The sequence below is a fragment of the Erythrolamprus reginae genome, chromosome 2 (genome assembly GCF_031021105.1).
Source record: "Erythrolamprus reginae isolate rEryReg1 chromosome 2, rEryReg1.hap1, whole genome shotgun sequence".
NCBI classification, from domain to species: Eukaryota; Metazoa; Chordata; class Lepidosauria; order Squamata; family Dipsadidae; genus Erythrolamprus; species Erythrolamprus reginae.
Window position 1 is genome coordinate 39,296,196 of NC_091951.1, and position 17,657 is coordinate 39,313,852.

Below are 17,657 nucleotides of genomic sequence, written 5' to 3' on the forward strand. Positions count from 1 at the left end.
CTCGATTAGCGCGAAACGCTGCAACGCGGTTTTTCAAAAAATATTATTTAAAAAACAAAATATTAAAATATTATTTAAAAAAAAAATTTTTTTTTTAAAATAAATTTTTTTAAAAAAAAATTTTTTTTTATTCTGTTCCCTGAATGGAGACCGCCGGCCGCTCAATCGGGCCGGCAGGGAACAGAATGGAGCCTTCCGCGGCGGGGCTGGTAAGGGGGGGAGCCGAGGGGGGAGCCGAGCCCAGCCCCGTGGCATTCGCTTTCCTCCCGCCGGCAGCCGACTGATCGTGGGCTCCTTCGCAACCTCGGAGAGCTTCCTGGTTTTCGTGAGCTTTCATGCCCCGGAAGCTCTCCGAGGTTGCGAAGGAGCCCACAATCAGTCTCGGCTGCGGGTGGGAGGAAGGCGAATCCCCCGTGGGCTCCGTTACATTTTCCGCTGCCAGCCAGGCCATGCTGGCGGCAGCGGAACAATCGCTGGGTGGAAGGCGTGCTCGGCTCTGCCGCTCCAGCCGCTTTCGGCCGAGCCTCCCCGGCCAAGCAGCCAGGGAAGTCGAGCCAGGCGTGGCGGCGGCAGCGCTGCTTCTCCGGTCGCCTGGTCCAATCCTGCCTCCTGCGCCGATGTTCCCCGCTGCGACGGAAGGCAGTCGCTTGGCTAGGGAGGCTCGGCCGAAAGCGGCTGGAGCGGCAGAGCCGAGCACGCCTTCCACCCAGGGAGTCCTGCCCTTTCATTCCCGCCGACCACAGGGGCGAGGGGTGGGGATGAAGGGGCAGGACTTCCCGGGCGGAAGGCGTGCTCGGCTCTGCCGCTCCAGCCGCTTTCGGCCGAGCCTCCCTAGCCAAGCGACTGCCTTCCGTCGCAGCGGGGAACATCGGCGCAGGCCGCCGCCACGCCTGGCTCGACTTCCCTGGCTGCTCGGCCGAAAGGGGCTGGAGCGGCAGAGCCGAGCATGCCTTCCGCCCGGGAAGTCCTGCCCCTTCATCCCCACCCCTCGCCCCTGTGGCCGGCTCATCCAGGGGGGCGTGTGTGGACTGGCAAGCGGCAAGCGGGAAGACCAAGGGAAGGTTCCTTCAGCCGCCCAACACCTGATCCGCTCCGCAGCGCGGCAGCAGCGAGGAGCCGAAGATGGGGTTTCCCCTTTGCCTTTACCCCATCTTCGGCTCCTCGCTGCTTCCGCGCTGCGGAGCAGATCAGCTGTTGGGCGGCTGAAGGAATCTTCCCTTGGTCTTCCCCGCCGCCCACACGCAAACTCCACCATCTGCGCATGTGCGGCCATGAAAAAAAATGGCGCACATGCGCAGAAGGTTTTTTACTTCCGCATCCAGTATAACGCGGAAATCGGTTAGCGCGGGAGGTCTTGGAACGTAACCCCCGCGCTAATCGAGAGATCACTGTATATACACACATACATACATACATACATACATACATACATACATACATATATGTTTTTTAATGTCGGATCACCCTGGTATAAACTAAAAACATTTAACATATAAGCTAAAAACATTTAATATATATACACACACACACACACACATATATGTATCACATCTTTTTGAATTTTTGAAATTAAATTTAAAATTAAAAATTTCCAACAGAAAAAACATATATAGAAGAAACCCGAATATGCCAAGACCTTCATACCTGTACCCGTGAAAATCTACAAAAATACATTCATACGTACATACATACATACATACATAGGTGCTTCCTGTTGTTTAATTTTCAAACCCAACAGCACCCTCTTGAATAAAATAAAATGCCAGTCTTAAGCTGATGAAAAGAAACTGAGCTACAGTTTCCTCACTGAGAAAATACAATTGCGTAGGAGTACCGGTACAGGTGCAGTAGCACAATTGTGCTGGACTCCGCCAGTACTCAGAGCCACAGGGGCTAGCACACGACACTGTTCCACCTTAGCAGACCACCTCTGCCTGTAATCCTCCCTCCCTCCCTCCCTCCCCATCATGGATCTGGAGGCACTTTTGTAAATAAAGATGATGCTCCAAGTCTAAATTTGTGTGTCATCTGGTTCAATATAACAGAAGATTGAAACATAAAATTGGATCTGGTGAAACGATTTGATTGATAGGGCAGCTATAGAAATTGAAGAAATAAAATTGATAATGCAGCAGGAAAAACTGAATGAATGTCTGCACAAGGGGTGGGATAAAACTAGCTCGACTTTCAACTGCTTCAAATAAACTATTCTTCTCCTTTTTGGAGCATCCAGGACAAGGAACTTGTCCAGATAGATCCATAGTAAAATCTGTACTTTTTCCACATTCAGAGCACACTTCCCGCTCTCTCCTGTACATTTGATGTAAAGGACCTCAGATGACAATCTCGCTCTGTAATATTTGCTTCTTTATTTCCCATGAAACATTTAAATTCAGCAGACGTTTTTTGAAATCCAATTAGGGACATGGGTTTGGACTGCTCCATATGCTCCTGTGGCCATGGCTTAGACATTCCAACGCCCTCATTTGGGTGATTGGCTTCCAGATATTGATATTGTTATTACTACCTGCATCTTCCTCCTGTCCACCTGCAGATACATTGAAAGAGGGGTCCTGCAGCTTTTTTTCCTCATCCATATTCAACATTCTTGGATCTGTATGATCTGGAATTGGAAATGGGTTAGGGTTAATGTCAAAAGAAGGCAGGCCAAGATTCATACAGAAGTTGGCAAATTGCTGCTAATTTCAAAGAATCACTTTTTACTTCCTACTGCACACTTCTTAAAAAGTGTGCAGTAGGAAGTAATCTGTCATGCAAAGTTGGTTTTTTTTAATGCCACCAATAAATTGGGAAAGAAGAGCAAAAAAATAAAAACCACATTCCTATCTCGTGTGAGACTGGAAAAGATCATTGGGGGGGGGGGGAGCGCTCTATCACCCAGTGACCGGCTGGACGTACCCAGCTAGGAAGGCAAAGCTTATCCCAACGGAAGAGAGACCGCATCCCCAGACCTCCGAGGACACTGTGGCAAGGCTATTGCCAAACCTCGCTGCCGATTATATCAAGCTCCCCGCTGCTCCATAGCTCAAATCAGTAAAACAATCTGCAAAGCTATCGCTTTAAATCCCGGTGAACGTGAAGAGCTGCGGTTGGTCAAAATCCTCCACAACCGAATAGCTCAAATCAGTAACACCCCCCCCCCGCTTCCTCCCCAGCCCAATACCTGGGGAGCTCTTAACTCCAAGCGGAAAACAGTCTGAAAGGCCTAAATAAATAAATATTCTGCTCATCCGGCATGCCCCCTGCTCACGTAAAATGTAAGCGCCGTTTTTTTAGGCGTCGAGAGGAAGGGGCAGGGGAAACCCTGATTACTGTAGACAGTGTAGAGCCCTCCGAGGCTGCACAGAGAATCATCCGTTGCAAAAATAAACATTTTCAGCTGCCTTTAGAGTTTATTTTCCTTCTTCTTTGAAAAGGGCCAGGGGTAGATCTGTGTCTCCAGAAGTTATTCTCATGGGTTGAAAATACCCAGCTCAGATTCCTTAAAGCGGGGGAGATGGGGGTGGTGGGCTTCAATGCAAGCAGCCTGCGGCTTTTATGCACAGCAAATTGCCTCCCTTGCTGAGAGGGAGCGAGAGAGACAAACAAACACTACCGGGGTTTTTTCTTTACTATGTAGAAGAAGACTGACGGCAGAAAAAGACCTCATGGTCCATCTAGTCTGCCCTTATACTATTTCCTGTATTTTATCTTACAATGGATATATGTTTATCCCAGGCATGTTTAAATTCAGTTACTGTGGATTTACCAACCACGTCTGCTGGAAGTTTGTTCCAAGGATCTACTACTCTTTCAATAAAATAATATTTTCTCATGTTGCCTTTGATCATTCCTCCAATTAACTTCAGATTGTGTCCCCTTGTTCTTGTGTTCACTTTCCTATTAAAAACACTTCCCTCCTGAACCTTATTTAACCCTTTAACACATTTCAATGTTTCGATCATGTCCCCCCTTTTCCTTCTGTCCTCCAGACTATACAGATTGAGTTCATTAAGTCTTTCCTGATACGTTTTATGCTTAAGACCTTCCACCAGGATGGGGAGGGTCAGAGTAGAGGGGAAGGGAGAGAAGAGAGAATAGGCTGAAGAGGAATATGGGGTGCTTAATGGTGGGTGTTAACCTATGAGCAGAGTAATACTTGTTTACCAATGTTGTGCACATTCAGAAACATTTAGATGGAAATTAGTTGTGAATAACTACTCAGCCACACATAGATATACTAACTTGAATTAAAGTTTACTTTGAGAAATAATACATTCAGATAAACAGTCTAAACTCATACACATAATAGTCAGTATAACAATCCAAATATTACCATCTACATAGTCTTTCTTACAGTTGTCTGTCATAATCAGTAAACAAAAACAGATTTTAGCTGAAATACATAACAATGCAGAGCAGCAGAGAATTGCAGAGCAAAAATAACAGCGAGTAGCCATTAACAATGAATAGCCAGACAAACAGAAACAAAAAGAATTCTCCGGCTGTATCTCCGGCTAAAACTACTACAATATATTTTTGCTTGAAATCCAGAGTCATTAAATTATATGTACCACTAATATTCACCAAAACCAAGAAAATAAATTACCCATAAAAATAAGGAAGCTTCAGTCCAAAAAAAGATCTCCTTGGCATAAAAATAAAACAGGCTATATTGCAAACTTTAAAAGCCACTGCAAAAACCTGTGTTACCAAATAAAGGCTGAATGTACCAATTATCACATCACTCAAGAATAAAACCTTCTAGTATGAAGTCCACTTGTGCCTTCTATAATTTTGTAAACAATAAACTCAAAAAGACTCTAGATCAGTGATGGCGAACCTATGGCACAGGTGCCATAGGTGGCACGCAGAGCCATATCTGCTGGCACGTGAGCCGTTTCCCTAGCTCAGTTACAACCTGCATGCACAAAGGCTCTGGGAGGGCATTTTCATAGTACAGTAATATAATTTCTAATTTGGCAGTCCTAACCCAGCCCTTTCTTCGTCATAATTTTTTTATTTTTTTTTCTCCAACATAAAATTAAAAAACAATACATAGTTTCTAACAAATTTATTCTAGATTTTTTTGCCTAAGCAAATATAATTTGCTACTATTTTAATTAATTCTTTAAACAAACAATGAAGTTCAATGCAGAGAAAAGTAGGATTCTACACCTAGATAAGAAAAACCCAAAACACACATAAAAACTGGGTGAAAACACTCTCAATAGGGGGATGTGAAAGAGAACTTGGAGTCTTAGTGGACAACAAATTAAACATGAGCCAACAATGTGCAGCGGCAGCTAAAAATGTCGTTTGGCGGGACCCAGGGGAAAAGCCTTCTCTGTGGCGGCCCCGACCCTCTGGAACCAGCTCCCCCCAGAGATTAGAACTGCCCCCACCCTCCTCACCTTTCGTAAACTCCTTAAAACCCACCTTTGCCGTCAGGCATTGGGGAATTGAAACATCTCCCCCGGGTCTATAGTTTATGTATGGTATGCTTGTGTGTATGTTTGCTTTTAATAATGGGGCTTTAGTGTTTCTTTTAAATTATTAGATTTGTTATATATTGTTTATTATTGCTGTGAGCCACCCCGAGTCTACGGAGGGGCAACATACAAATCTAATAAATAAATAAATAAACAAACAAACAATCAAATAAGCCAACACAATTTTAAGCTGCATAAACAGAAGAATACACTCCAAGACAAGGGAGGTGCTAATACCATTCTATAACGCCCTAGTTAAACCACACCTAGAGTACCACACTCAGTTTTGGTCACCACACTACAAGAGACACTGAAACTCTAAAAAAGTGCAGAAGAGAGCAACGAGAATGATAAAGGGACTAGAAACTAACACATACCAGGAAAGGTTGCAGGAATTGGGCATGGATATTCTATCAAAGAGCAGATCCAGGGGGACATGATAGCAGTCTACAAATATTTGAGAGGCTGCCACAGGGAGAGAAGAACACATTATTTTCCAAAGCACCACTTTCTGACCGTGAGAGCTATGGGCCAATGGATAGGGTTACCTGCAGAGGTGGTGAACGCTCCAACACTAGTGACCTTTAAGAAAAGATTGGACTGCTATTGGACTAGTGTGAGGTACGGTCTCCTGCACCAGCAGGGGGTTGGACTAGAATGACCTGCAAGGTCATCCAACTCTAATAATAAATAAATAAATAAATTTTTAAAAACTTTGTGTGCCATCAATAAATTGGGCAACCTTTTGGTAGAGGAGCAACAAAATCAACCTTCTGTCATTCACTTTATGTCAAAAGGGCGGAATTCTCATCCTCTAGCTATGAATGCTACAGACCCTGTCCATTGTAGTAGTAACATTAACTGGATCACATTAAATGGATGAGGCCATCCCTCCTCTCCCCAATGCATTTGTTAATCGAAAGCATAGGTGTTAAAAGAGTACATGGGGTATCTCGGGGGGGGGGGGGGGGGCTAGTGCAAGGACGAGACAATCACCTCCAGCAACCAAAGGATTTTCCCCACTGAGATATCCTATGCTTCTCTTCTGATCCCTTGGGGCAGCGGTCCCCAAACTATGGCCCGTGGGCCGCATGCGGCCCACTGAGGCCATTTATCCCGCCCGCCGGTGATTGACAGGAGCACAGGGAAAAGAGAGCAAGAAAGAAAGAAAAGGGAAAGAGAGGGAGGGAAGGAGAAGTGGAGAGGAAGGGAGGAGGGAGGGAGGGAGGGAGGGAAGGAAGGAAGGAAGGAAGGAAGGAAGGAAGGAAGGAAGGAAGGAAGGAAGGAAGGAAGGAAGGAAGGAAGGAAGGAAGGAAGGAAGGAAGGAAGGAAGGAAGGAAGGAAGGAAGGAAGGAGAAATGGAGGGACAGAGGAAGGAAGGACTTTTTTCTCTTAACATACATTCAAACAATACAGTGTTCCATCTAATTTTCCATGAATAAAATGCGGTATTTTGTTAGTAACTAATATCAATCATCAAAAAAGTTGCAAAAGTTTTTTTTCTAATTTTGTCGTCCAGTTACAGTACATTCATTTTTTAAATTAAATTCCCTCCTTAATGTTCCTTCAAAAAGTACACCAATTATTTTTCTAATTTATTAACCATTATGCCAAAGTGCTTCCTTCTTTCTTTATACATTTTACTATAAGCCAAGAAAATATAGTATAGCCAATCAGATGTTAACAAAATTAAATTAAAAACAAAACATAAACATACAGTATAAGAATTTCAGACTTCTTCCCCACTCTAAATAGTACATTCCCATTTTGTTTTTTACTTTAAGATAAGGTATGTGCAGTGTGCATAGGGATTTGCTCATAGATTTTTTTTAATGGTACGGCCCTCCAACAGCCGAGGGACAGTGAACTGGCCCCCTGTGTAAAAAGTTTGGGGACCCCTGCCTTGGGGTCTCCACAGCTGCTTGGACCTTGTCCTCTCCTCCCCACCCCACCCTGTTTACCTTGGTCCTTTACTTTTAATAGATTTAAAAACCAAAGCTATTTCTTTGCGTTTTCCACTTCGGTTCTCTAAGACGCATATAATAACGCGGTATCTTACGTGAAATCTATTGCGTCAGAGCCTAGGCGGCGCCACATATATTTTTTCTTCCTTTTTAGCCTGTTTCTAAACAGCCAGAGTAGCAACACTGTTGCAGGAGACACTGGAGTCTTCACAGCATGCCAGGTCATTGCAGTCACTATACTATTTCCTGTATTCTATTTTAGGCTGGATATACAGTAATACAGTACCTCATCTTACGAACTTAATTGGTTCCAGGACTAGGTTCGTAAGGTGAAAAGTTCGTAAGATGAAACAATGTTTCCCATAGGAATCAATGGAAAAGCCAATAATGCGTGCAAGCCGATTACGAAAATCCAAAACATTAAGGTTTAAAAAAAAAAAGCTGCCGGCAGACGAAGCGAACGGAGTGGGGGGAGGGAAACCCATGGAGATCCAGAGGGGAGAATGGGGCAGGACAGGGTGGAGAAAAACGGAGGAAACCCATGGAGATCCAGAGGGGAGAATGGGGCAGGACAGGGTAGAGAAAAACGGAGGAAACCCATGGAGATCCAGAGGGGAGAATGGGGCAGGACAGGGTGGAGAAAAACGGAGGAAACCCATGGAGATCCAGAGGGGAGAATGGGGCAGGACAGGGTGGAGAAAAACGGAGGAAACCCATGGAGATCCAGAGGGGAGAATGGGGCAGGACAGGGTGGAGAAAAACGGAGGAAACCCATAGAGATCCAGAGGGGAGAATGGGGCAGGACAGGGTGGAGAAAAACGGAGGAAACCCATGGAGATCCAGAGGGGAGAATGGGGCAGGACAGGGTGGAGAAAAACGGAGGAAACCCATGGAGATCCAGAGGGGAGAATGGGGCAGGACAGGGTGGAGAAAAACGGAGGAAACCCATAGAGATCCAGAGGGGAGAATGGGGCAGGACAGGGTGGAGAAAAACGGAGGAAACCCATAGAGATCCAGAGGGGAGAATGGGGCAGGACAGGGTGGAGAAAAAAGGAGGAAACCCATGGAGATCCAGAGGGGAGAATGGGGCAGGACAGGGTGGAGAAAAACGGAGGAAACCCATGGAGATCCAGAGGGGAGAATGGGGCAGGACAGGGTGGAGAAAAACGGAGGAAACCCATGGAGATCCAGAGGGGAGAATGGGGCAGGACAGGGTGGAGAAAAACGGAGGAAACCCATGGAGATCCAGAGGGGAGAATGGGGCAGGACAGGGTGGAGAAAAACGGAGGAAACCCATGGAGATCCAGAGGGGAGAATGGGGCAGGACAGGGTGGAGAAAAACGGAGGAAACCCATGGAGATCCAGAGGGGAGAATGGGGCAGGACAGGGTGGAGAAAAAAGGAGGAAACCCATGGAGATCCAGAGGGGAGAATGGGGCAGGACAGGGTGGAGAAAAAAGGAGGAAACCCATGGAGATCCAGAGGGGAGAATGGGGCAGGACAGGGTGGAGAAAAAAGGAGGAAACCCATGGAGATCCAGAGGGGAGAATGGGGCAGGACAGGGTGGAGAAAAAAGGAGGAAACCCATGGAGATCCAGAGGGGAGAATGGGGCAGGACAGGGTGGAGAAAAACGGAGGAAACCCATAGAGATCCAGAGGGGAGAATGGGGCAGGACAGGGTGGAGAAAAACGGAGGAAACCCATGGAGATCCAGAGGGGAGAATGGGGCAGGACAGGGTGGAGAAAAAAGGAGGAAACCCATGGAGATCCAGAGGGGAGAATGGGGCAGGACAGGGTGGAGAAAAACGGAGGAAACCCATGGAGATCCAGAGGGGAGAATGGGGCAGGACAGGGTGGAGAAAAACGGAGGAAACCCATAGAGATCCAGAGGGGAGAATGGGGCAGGACAGGGTGGAGAAAAACGGAGGAAACCCATGGAGATCCAGAGGGGAGAATGGGGCAGGACAGGGTGGAGAAAAACGGAGGAAACCCATGGAGATCCAGAGGGGAGAATGGGGCAGGACAGGGTGGAGAAAAACGGAGGAAACCCATGGAGATCCAGAGGGGAGAATGGGGCAGGACAGGGTGGAGAAAAACGGAGGAAACCCATGGAGATCCAGAGGGGAGAATGGGGCAGGACAGGGTGGAGAAAAACGGAGGAAACCCATGGAGATCCAGAGGGGAGAATGGGGCAGGACAGGGTGGAGAAAAACGGAGGAAACCCATGGAGATCCAGAGGGGAGAATGGGGCAGGACAGGGTGGAGAAAAACGGAGGAAACCCATGGAGATCCAGAGGGGAGAATGGGGCAGGACAGGGTGGAGAAAAAAGGAGGAAACCCATGGAGATCCAGAGGGGAGAATGGGGCAGGACAGGGTGGAGAAAAACGGAGGAAACCCATGGAGATCCAGAGGGGAGAATGGGGCAGGACAGGGTGGAGAAAAACGGAGGAAACCCATGGAGATCCAGAGGGGAGAATGGGGCAGGACAGGGTGGAGAAAAACGGAGGAAACCCATGGAGATCCAGAGGGGAGAATGGGGCAGGACAGGGTGGAGAAAAACGGAGGAAACCCATGGAGATCCAGAGGGGAGAATGGGGCAGGACAGGGTGGAGAAAAAAGGAGGAAACCCATGGAGATCCAGAGGGGAGAATGGGGCAGGACAGGGTGGAGAAAAAAGGAGGAAACCCATGGAGATCCAGAGGGGAGAATGGGGCAGGACAGGGTGGAGAAAAAAGGAGGAAACCCATGGAGATCCAGAGGGGAGAATGGGGCAGGACAGGGTGGAGAAAAACGGAGGAAACCCATAGAGATCCAGAGGGGAGAATGGGGCAGGACAGGGTGGAGAAAAACGGAGGAAACCCATGGAGATCCAGAGGGGAGAATGGGGCAGGACAGGGTGGAGAAAAAAGGAGGAAACCCATGGAGATCCAGAGGGGAGAATGGGGCAGGACAGGGTGGAGAAAAACGGAGGAAACCCATGGAGATCCAGAGGGGAGAATGGGGCAGGACAGGGTGGAGAAAAACGGAGGAAACCCATAGAGATCCAGAGGGGAGAATGGGGCAGGACAGGGTGGAGAAAAACGGAGGAAACCCATGGAGATCCAGAGGGGAGAATGGGGCAGGACAGGGTGGAGAAAAACGGAGGAAACCCATGGAGATCCAGAGGGGAGAATGGGGCAGGACAGGGTGGAGAAAAAAGGAGGAAACCCATGGAGATCCAGAGGGGAGAATGGGGCAGGACAGGGTGGAGAAAAACGGAGGAAACCCATGGAGATCCAGAGGGGAGAATGGGGCAGGACAGGGTGGAGAAAAACGGAGGAAACCCATGGAGATCCAGAGGGGAGAATGGGGCAGGACAGGGTGGAGAAAAACGGAGGAAACCCATGGAGATCCAGAGGGGAGAATGGGGCAGGACAGGGTGGAGAAAAACGGAGGAAACCCATGGAGATCCAGAGGGGAGAATGGAGCAGGACAGGGTGGAGAAAAACGGAGGAAACCCATGGAGATCCAGAGGGGAGAATGGGGCAGGACAGGGTGGAGAAAAACGGAGGAAACCCATGGAGATCCAGAGGGGAGAATGGGGCAGGACAGGGTGGAGAAAAACGGAGGAAACCCATGGAGATCCAGAGGGGAGAATGGGGCAGGACAGGGTGGAGAAAAACGGAGGAAACCCATGGAGATCCAGAGGGGAGAATGGGGCAGGACAGGGTGGAGAAAAACGGAGGAAATCCATGGAGATCCAGAGGGGAGAATGGGGCAGGACAGGGTGGAGAAAAACGGAGGAAACCCATGGAGATCCAGAGGGGAGAATGGGGCAGGACAGGGTGGAGAAAAACGGAGGAAACCCATGGAGATCCAGAGGGGAGAATGGGGCAGGACAGGGTGGAGAAAAACGGAGGAAACCCATGGAGATCCAGAGGGGAGAATGGGGCAGGACAGGGTGGAGAAAAACGGAGGAAACCCATGGAGATCCAGAGGGGAGAATGGGGCAGGACAGGGTGGAGAAAAACGGAGGAAACCCATGGAGATCCAGAGGGGAGAATGGGGCAGGACAGGGTGGAGAAAAACGGAGGAAACCCATGGAGATCCAGAGGGGAGAATGGGGCAGGACAGGGTGGAGAAAAACGGAGGAAACCCATGGAGATCCAGAGGGGAGAATGGGGCAGGACAGGGTGGAGAAAAACGGAGGAAACCCATGGAGATCCAGAGGGGAGAATGGGGCAGGACAGGGTGGAGAAAAAAGGAGGAAACCCATGGAGATCCAGAGGGGAGAATGGGGCAGGACAGGGTGGAGAAAAACGGAGGAAACCCATGGAGATCCAGAGGGGAGAATGGGGCAGGACAGGGTGGAGAAAAACGGAGGAAACCCATGGAGATCCAGAGGGGAGAATGGGGCAGGACAGGGTGGAGAAAAACGGAGGAAACCCATAGAGATCCAGAGGGGAGAATGGGGCAGGACAGGGTGGAGAAAAACGGAGGAAACCCATGGAGATCCAGAGGGGAGAATGGGGCAGGACAGGGTGGAGAAAAACGGAGGAAACCCATAGAGATCCAGAGGGGAGAATGGGGCAGGACAGGGTGGAGAAAAACGGAGGAAACCCATGGAGATCCAGAGGGGAGAATGGGGCAGGACAGGGTGGAGAAAAACGGAGGAAACCCATGGAGATCCAGAGGGGAGAATGGGGCAGGACAGGGTGGAGAAAAACGGAGGAAACCCATGGAGATCCAGAGGGGAGAATGGGGCAGGACAGGGTGGAGAAAAACGGAGGAAACCCATGGAGATCCAGAGGGGAGAATGGGGCAGGACAGGGTGGAGAAAAACGGAGGAAACCCATGGAGATCCAGAGGGGAGAATGGGGCAGGACAGGGTGGAGAAAAAAGGAGGAAACCCATGGAGATCCAGAGGGGAGAATGGGGCAGGACAGGGTGGAGAAAAAAGGAGGAAACCCATGGAGATCCAGAGGGGAGAATGGGGCAGGACAGGGTGGAGAAAAAAGGAGGAAACCCATGGAGATCCAGAGGGGAGAATGGGGCAGGACAGGGTGGAGAAAAAAGGAGGAAACCCATGGAGATCCAGAGGGGAGAATGGGGCAGGACAGGGTGGAGAAAAACGGAGGAAACCCATAGAGATCCAGAGGGGAGAATGGGGCAGGACAGGGTGGAGAAAAACGGAGGAAACCCATGGAGATCCAGAGGGGAGAATGGGGCAGGACAGGGTGGAGAAAAACGGAGGAAACCCATGGAGATCCAGAGGGGAGAATGGGGCAGGACAGGGTGGAGAAAAACGGAGGAAACCCATGGAGATCCAGAGGGGAGAATGGGGCAGGACAGGGTGGAGAAAAACGGAGGAAACCCATGGAGATCCAGAGGGGAGAATGGGGCAGGACAGGGTGGAGAAAAACGGAGGAAACCCATGGAGATCCAGAGGGGAGAATGGGGCAGGACAGGGTGGAGAAAAACGGAGGAAACCCATGGAGATCCAGAGGGGAGAATGGGGCAGGACAGGGTGGAGAAAAACGGAGGAAACCCATGGAGATCCAGAGGGGAGAATGGGGCAGGACAGGGTGGAGAAAAACGGAGGAAACCCATAGAGATCCAGAGGGGAGAATGGGGCAGGACAGGGTGGAGAAAAACGGAGGAAACCCATGGAGATCCAGAGGGGAGAATGGGGCAGGACAGGATGGAGAAAAACGGAGGAAACCCATAGAGATCCAGAGGGGAGAATGGGGCAGGACAGGGTGGAGAAAAACGGAGGAAACCCATGGAGATCCAGAGGGGAGAATGGGGCAGGAGAGGGTGGAGAAAAACGGAGGAAACCCATAGAGATCCAGAGGGGAGAATGGGGCAGGACAGGGTGGAGAAAAACGGAGGAAACCCATAGAGATCCAGAGGGGAGAATGGGGCAGGACAGGGTGGAGAAAAACGGAGGAAACCCATGGAGATCCAGAGGGGAGAATGGGGCAGGACAGGGTGGAGAAAAACGGAGGAAACCCATAGAGATCCAGAGAGGAGAATGGGGCAGGACAGGGTGGAGAAAAACGGAGGAAACCCATAGAGATCCAGAGGGGAGAATGGGACAGGACAGGGTGGAGAAAAACGGAGGAAACCCATGGAGATCCAGAGGGGAGAATGGGGCAGGACAGGGTGGAGAAAAACGGAGGAAACCCATGGAGATCCAGAGGGGAGAATGGGGCAGGACAGGGTGGGAAAAAACGGGAGGAACTCAAGTCTGGAGGTGGGGCATCCCAGTGGCTGGCGGCAGGTTCGTAAGGGTGAAAAAAGTTCGTAAGAAGAGGCAAAAAAATTCCGAACCCTGGGTTCGTATCTTGAAAAGTTCGTATGACGAGGGGTTCATATCATGAGGTACCACTGTATGTTTATCCCAGGCATGTTTAAATTAAGTTACTGTGGATTTGCCAACCACGTCTGCTCGAGGTTTGTTCCAAGCATCTACTACTCTTTCAGTAAAATAATATTTTCTCACGTTGCTTCCCGCAACTAACCTCAGATTGTGACCCCTTGTTCTTGTGTTCACTTTCCTTTTCCCCCACTGAACCTAATTTAACCCTTTAACATATTTAAATAGTCCTCCAGACTATACAGATTGAGTTCATTAAGTCTTTCCTGATAAGTTTTATGCTTAAGACCTTCCACCATTTTTGTAGCCCGTCTTTGGACCCATTCAATTTTATCAATACCTTTTTGTAGGTGAGGTCTCCAGAACTGAACACAATATTCCAAATGTGGTGTCACCAGTGCTCTATACAGCGGAATCATAACCACCCTCTTCCTGCTTGTTAAACCTCTAGCTATGCAGCCGATCATTCTACTAGCTTTCCTACCACCTGACCACACTGTTCACCCATTTTGAGACTGTTTTTAAATCCATTTTAAATCCTTCTCTTCTGAAGTTTTTCCTAATACAGAACTGCCAATACAATACTCAGATTGAGTATTCCTTTTCCCCAAGTGCATTATTTTATATTTGGAAACATTAAACTGCAGTTTCCATTGCTTTGACCACTTATCTAGTAAAGCTAAATCATTTGCCATGTTACAGACACCTCCATGAATATCAACCCCATTGCACACTTTAGAGTCTTCGGCAAATAGGCAAACTTTCCCTACCAAACCTTCCCCCATGCCACTCACAAACATATTAAAAAGAATACGACCCAGAACAGACCCTTGTGGTACACCGCTTGTAACCAGGCTCTGCTCAGAATATTCGCCATTAACAACAACCCTCTGATATCTATGCTTCAGCCAGCTAGCTATTCAGGGATTAAGTTAGAAACATAGAAACATAGAAGTCTGACGGCAGAAAAAGACCTCATGGCCCATCGAGTCTGCCCTTATACTATTTTCTGTATTTTATCTTAGGATGGATATATGTTTATCCCAGGCATGTTTAAATTCAGTTACTGTGGATTTATCTACCACGTCTGCTGGAAGTTTGTTCCAAGGATCTACTACTCTTTCAGTAAAATAATATTTTCTCATGTTGCTCTTGATCTTTCCCCCAACTAACTTCAGATTGTGTCCCCTTGTTCTTGTGTATACTTTCCTATTAAAAACACTTTCCTCCTGGACCTTATTTAACCCTTTAATATATTTAAATGTTTCGATCATGTCCCCCCTTTTCCTTCTGTCCTCCAGACTATACAGATTGAGTTCATTAAGTCTTTCCTGATACGTTTTATACTTAAGACCTTCCACCATTCTTGTAGCCCGTCTTTGGACCTGTTCAATTTTGTCAATATCTTTTTGTAGGTGAGGTCTCCAGAACTGAACACAGTATTCCAAATGTGGTCTCACCAGCATTCTATATAGCGGGATCATAATCTCCCTCTTCCTGCTTGTTATACCTCTAGCTATGCAGCCAAGCATCCTACTTGCTTTCCCTACCGCCTGACTGCACTGTTCACCCATTTTGAGACTGTCAGAGTTCAATCTTCACTAACTCTTTATGTGGAACCATATCAAAGAGTTTACTGAAGTCCAGATAGGCAATATCCAAAGCACCACCTTCATCCAACACCTTTATGACATAGCCAAAAAAATCAATGAGGTTAGTCTGACATGATTTGCCCTCAGTAACAAGGATTGGCCTGTAGTTACCAGCTTCTTCTCTACTGCCCTTTTGTGGATAGGCACAATACTGACCATTCTCCAATCATCAGGAACTTCTCCTGTTAACAAGGATTGGTTAAACAAATCAGTCAGGGGGATAGCAATGACAGATCTGAGTTCTTTAAGAACTCTGGGGTGGATGCCATCTGGACCCATTGCCTTATTTATCTTTATCCATAACTTTTCAAGAACTCCGTCTTTTCCTGGGCTTCCTACCCTCCCTTCCCACAGCAAAGGCAAGCGGGAGAAACCTTGGAAACCTTCCCATCCGGCAGTTCCCAGTTTTCCAGCCCCTTCTTTCCCCCCCCCTTCTTTTAAAAATGTTTTTCTCTTCCTCCAGGTGGCGCTGGAGCTCTGGTTGCACAGGAAGAGGACTTAAAACTCTTTTGCTTGCCTTCAGCCATTTTCTCGACTCCTCGCTGCCGCCCTCCCCCTTTTCTAGGCCCTTTTCTACGGACAATGTATATTTGACAAAGTATATCTGACCTAACGTAGTTCATAAAACCATCTACCACAATGTCCCACCTGTCAATGATTTCTTCAGCTTCAGACGCAACAATACAGGAGCACACAATTGATTCAAACTTAATGTTGACAGCTCCAAAATCGACTGCAGAAAATATCACTTCAGCAACAAAGTGATCAATGTGTAGAGGCCCAAGGACAGTACTTTGAAGAATTTTAAGTGTTTGTGCAAATCTGTTCAATAAATTATTTTAAAAATAATAATTGTATTACTTTTGGAATGCACCCTGTATCGATAAAAGTGAGAGAGGAGAGACGGGGACTAGGGAGCGAAAGAGAGACCATCAAGAGAGAGCAAGTGGCTGGGCGTGCCTATTAAATATTAAGTAGAGGTGTTTGCAGGCATCGTAGACACACAGGATTTTCATTACAACACCCTTTAATTGTAATAGAACATCACAGAACAACTGCAATTGTAATTCATCAATGTAACTTAGAATACAAAATAACTGTCTAACAGCCAACTTTTTTATACCCAGCTTTTCAAATGGAACAATCAATCACACTCTTGCTTCTCTTGCTCGTGATCAGTCAGTCACCTAGTGGCCAACAGGCACATTACAATGCTCACTTGTGAAGAGGCTGGGACTCAACAGAAAGGGGGACGAGCCAGCTCAGTACTTTTCTCCCCCAGCACCCAAGGCAGCAGATGAGGTGAGCATGGGCAGCGTGAGACTCCCAGGTGCAGCACCTGCACCGACCCAGCCCAATGAGGGCTCAGGATTCCCAGCAAGGCAATAATAATAATTTATTAGATTTGTATGCCGCCTCTCTCCGAGGACTCGGAGCAGCTCACAACAAGCAATACATATACAAATCCAATATTTTTTTAAAAAAAATTAAAAAACCCTTATAAAAAGAAATCATACAGTCCAGACAAACAATACATATATCGTAGCAGCTAGGGGTATGTCAATTTCCCCATACCTGGTGACATAAATGTGTTTTCAGGAGTTTGCGAAAGGCAAGGAGGGTGGGGGCAGTCCTAATCTCTGGGGGGAGTTGATTCCAGAGGGCCGGGGCCGTCACAGAGAAGGCTCATCCCCTGGATCCCGCCAGACGGCATTGTTTTGTCGACGGGACCCGGAGAAGGCCAACTCTGTGGGACCTAATCAGTCGCTGGGATTTGTTTTATAGGTCATTACCAACACTTTGAATTGTGACCGGAAACCGATCGGCAGCCAGTGCAGGCCGCAGAGTGTTGCAGAAACGTGGGCGAATCTAGGAAGCCACACGATGGCTCTCGCGGCCGCATTCTGCACAATCTGAAGTTTCCGAACACTTTTCAAAGGTAGCCCCATGTAGAGAGCATTGCAGTAGTCGAATCTTGAGGTGATGAGGGCATGAGTGACTCCCTGTCCAAATAGGGCTGCAACTGGCGCACGAGGCGAACTGGGCAAGTGGCTAAAGTGGATTATGGGAGTGCTTCAGGAATGGAGACGAGCTAGTGCTTGAACAAGTGCTTTAGCTCCACTCCCCCAGTCAGTGCGATATCCCATGTTCATTCCTTTGGAGCATGATTGCTCCCATCAATGTTCCCATA

General features: G+C 48.0%; 1 protein-coding gene across 3 annotated transcripts in view; it reads right to left on the minus strand.

Annotated features, from left to right (window-relative positions):
• Positions 1-17,657, minus strand: part of LOC139160155 (C-type lectin domain family 2 member D-like) — a 37,997-nt gene that overhangs the window by 18,367 nt on the left and 1,973 nt on the right. For all 3 annotated transcript variants that reach the window (XM_070737744.1, XM_070737742.1, XM_070737743.1), the window contains exon 3: positions 2,528-2,623. In XM_070737744.1, coding sequence (XP_070593845.1) covers positions 2,528-2,606 — 79 coding nt within the window. In that variant the 5' untranslated portion in view covers positions 2,607-2,623. The remainder of the gene's footprint in view (positions 1-2,527; positions 2,624-17,657) is intronic.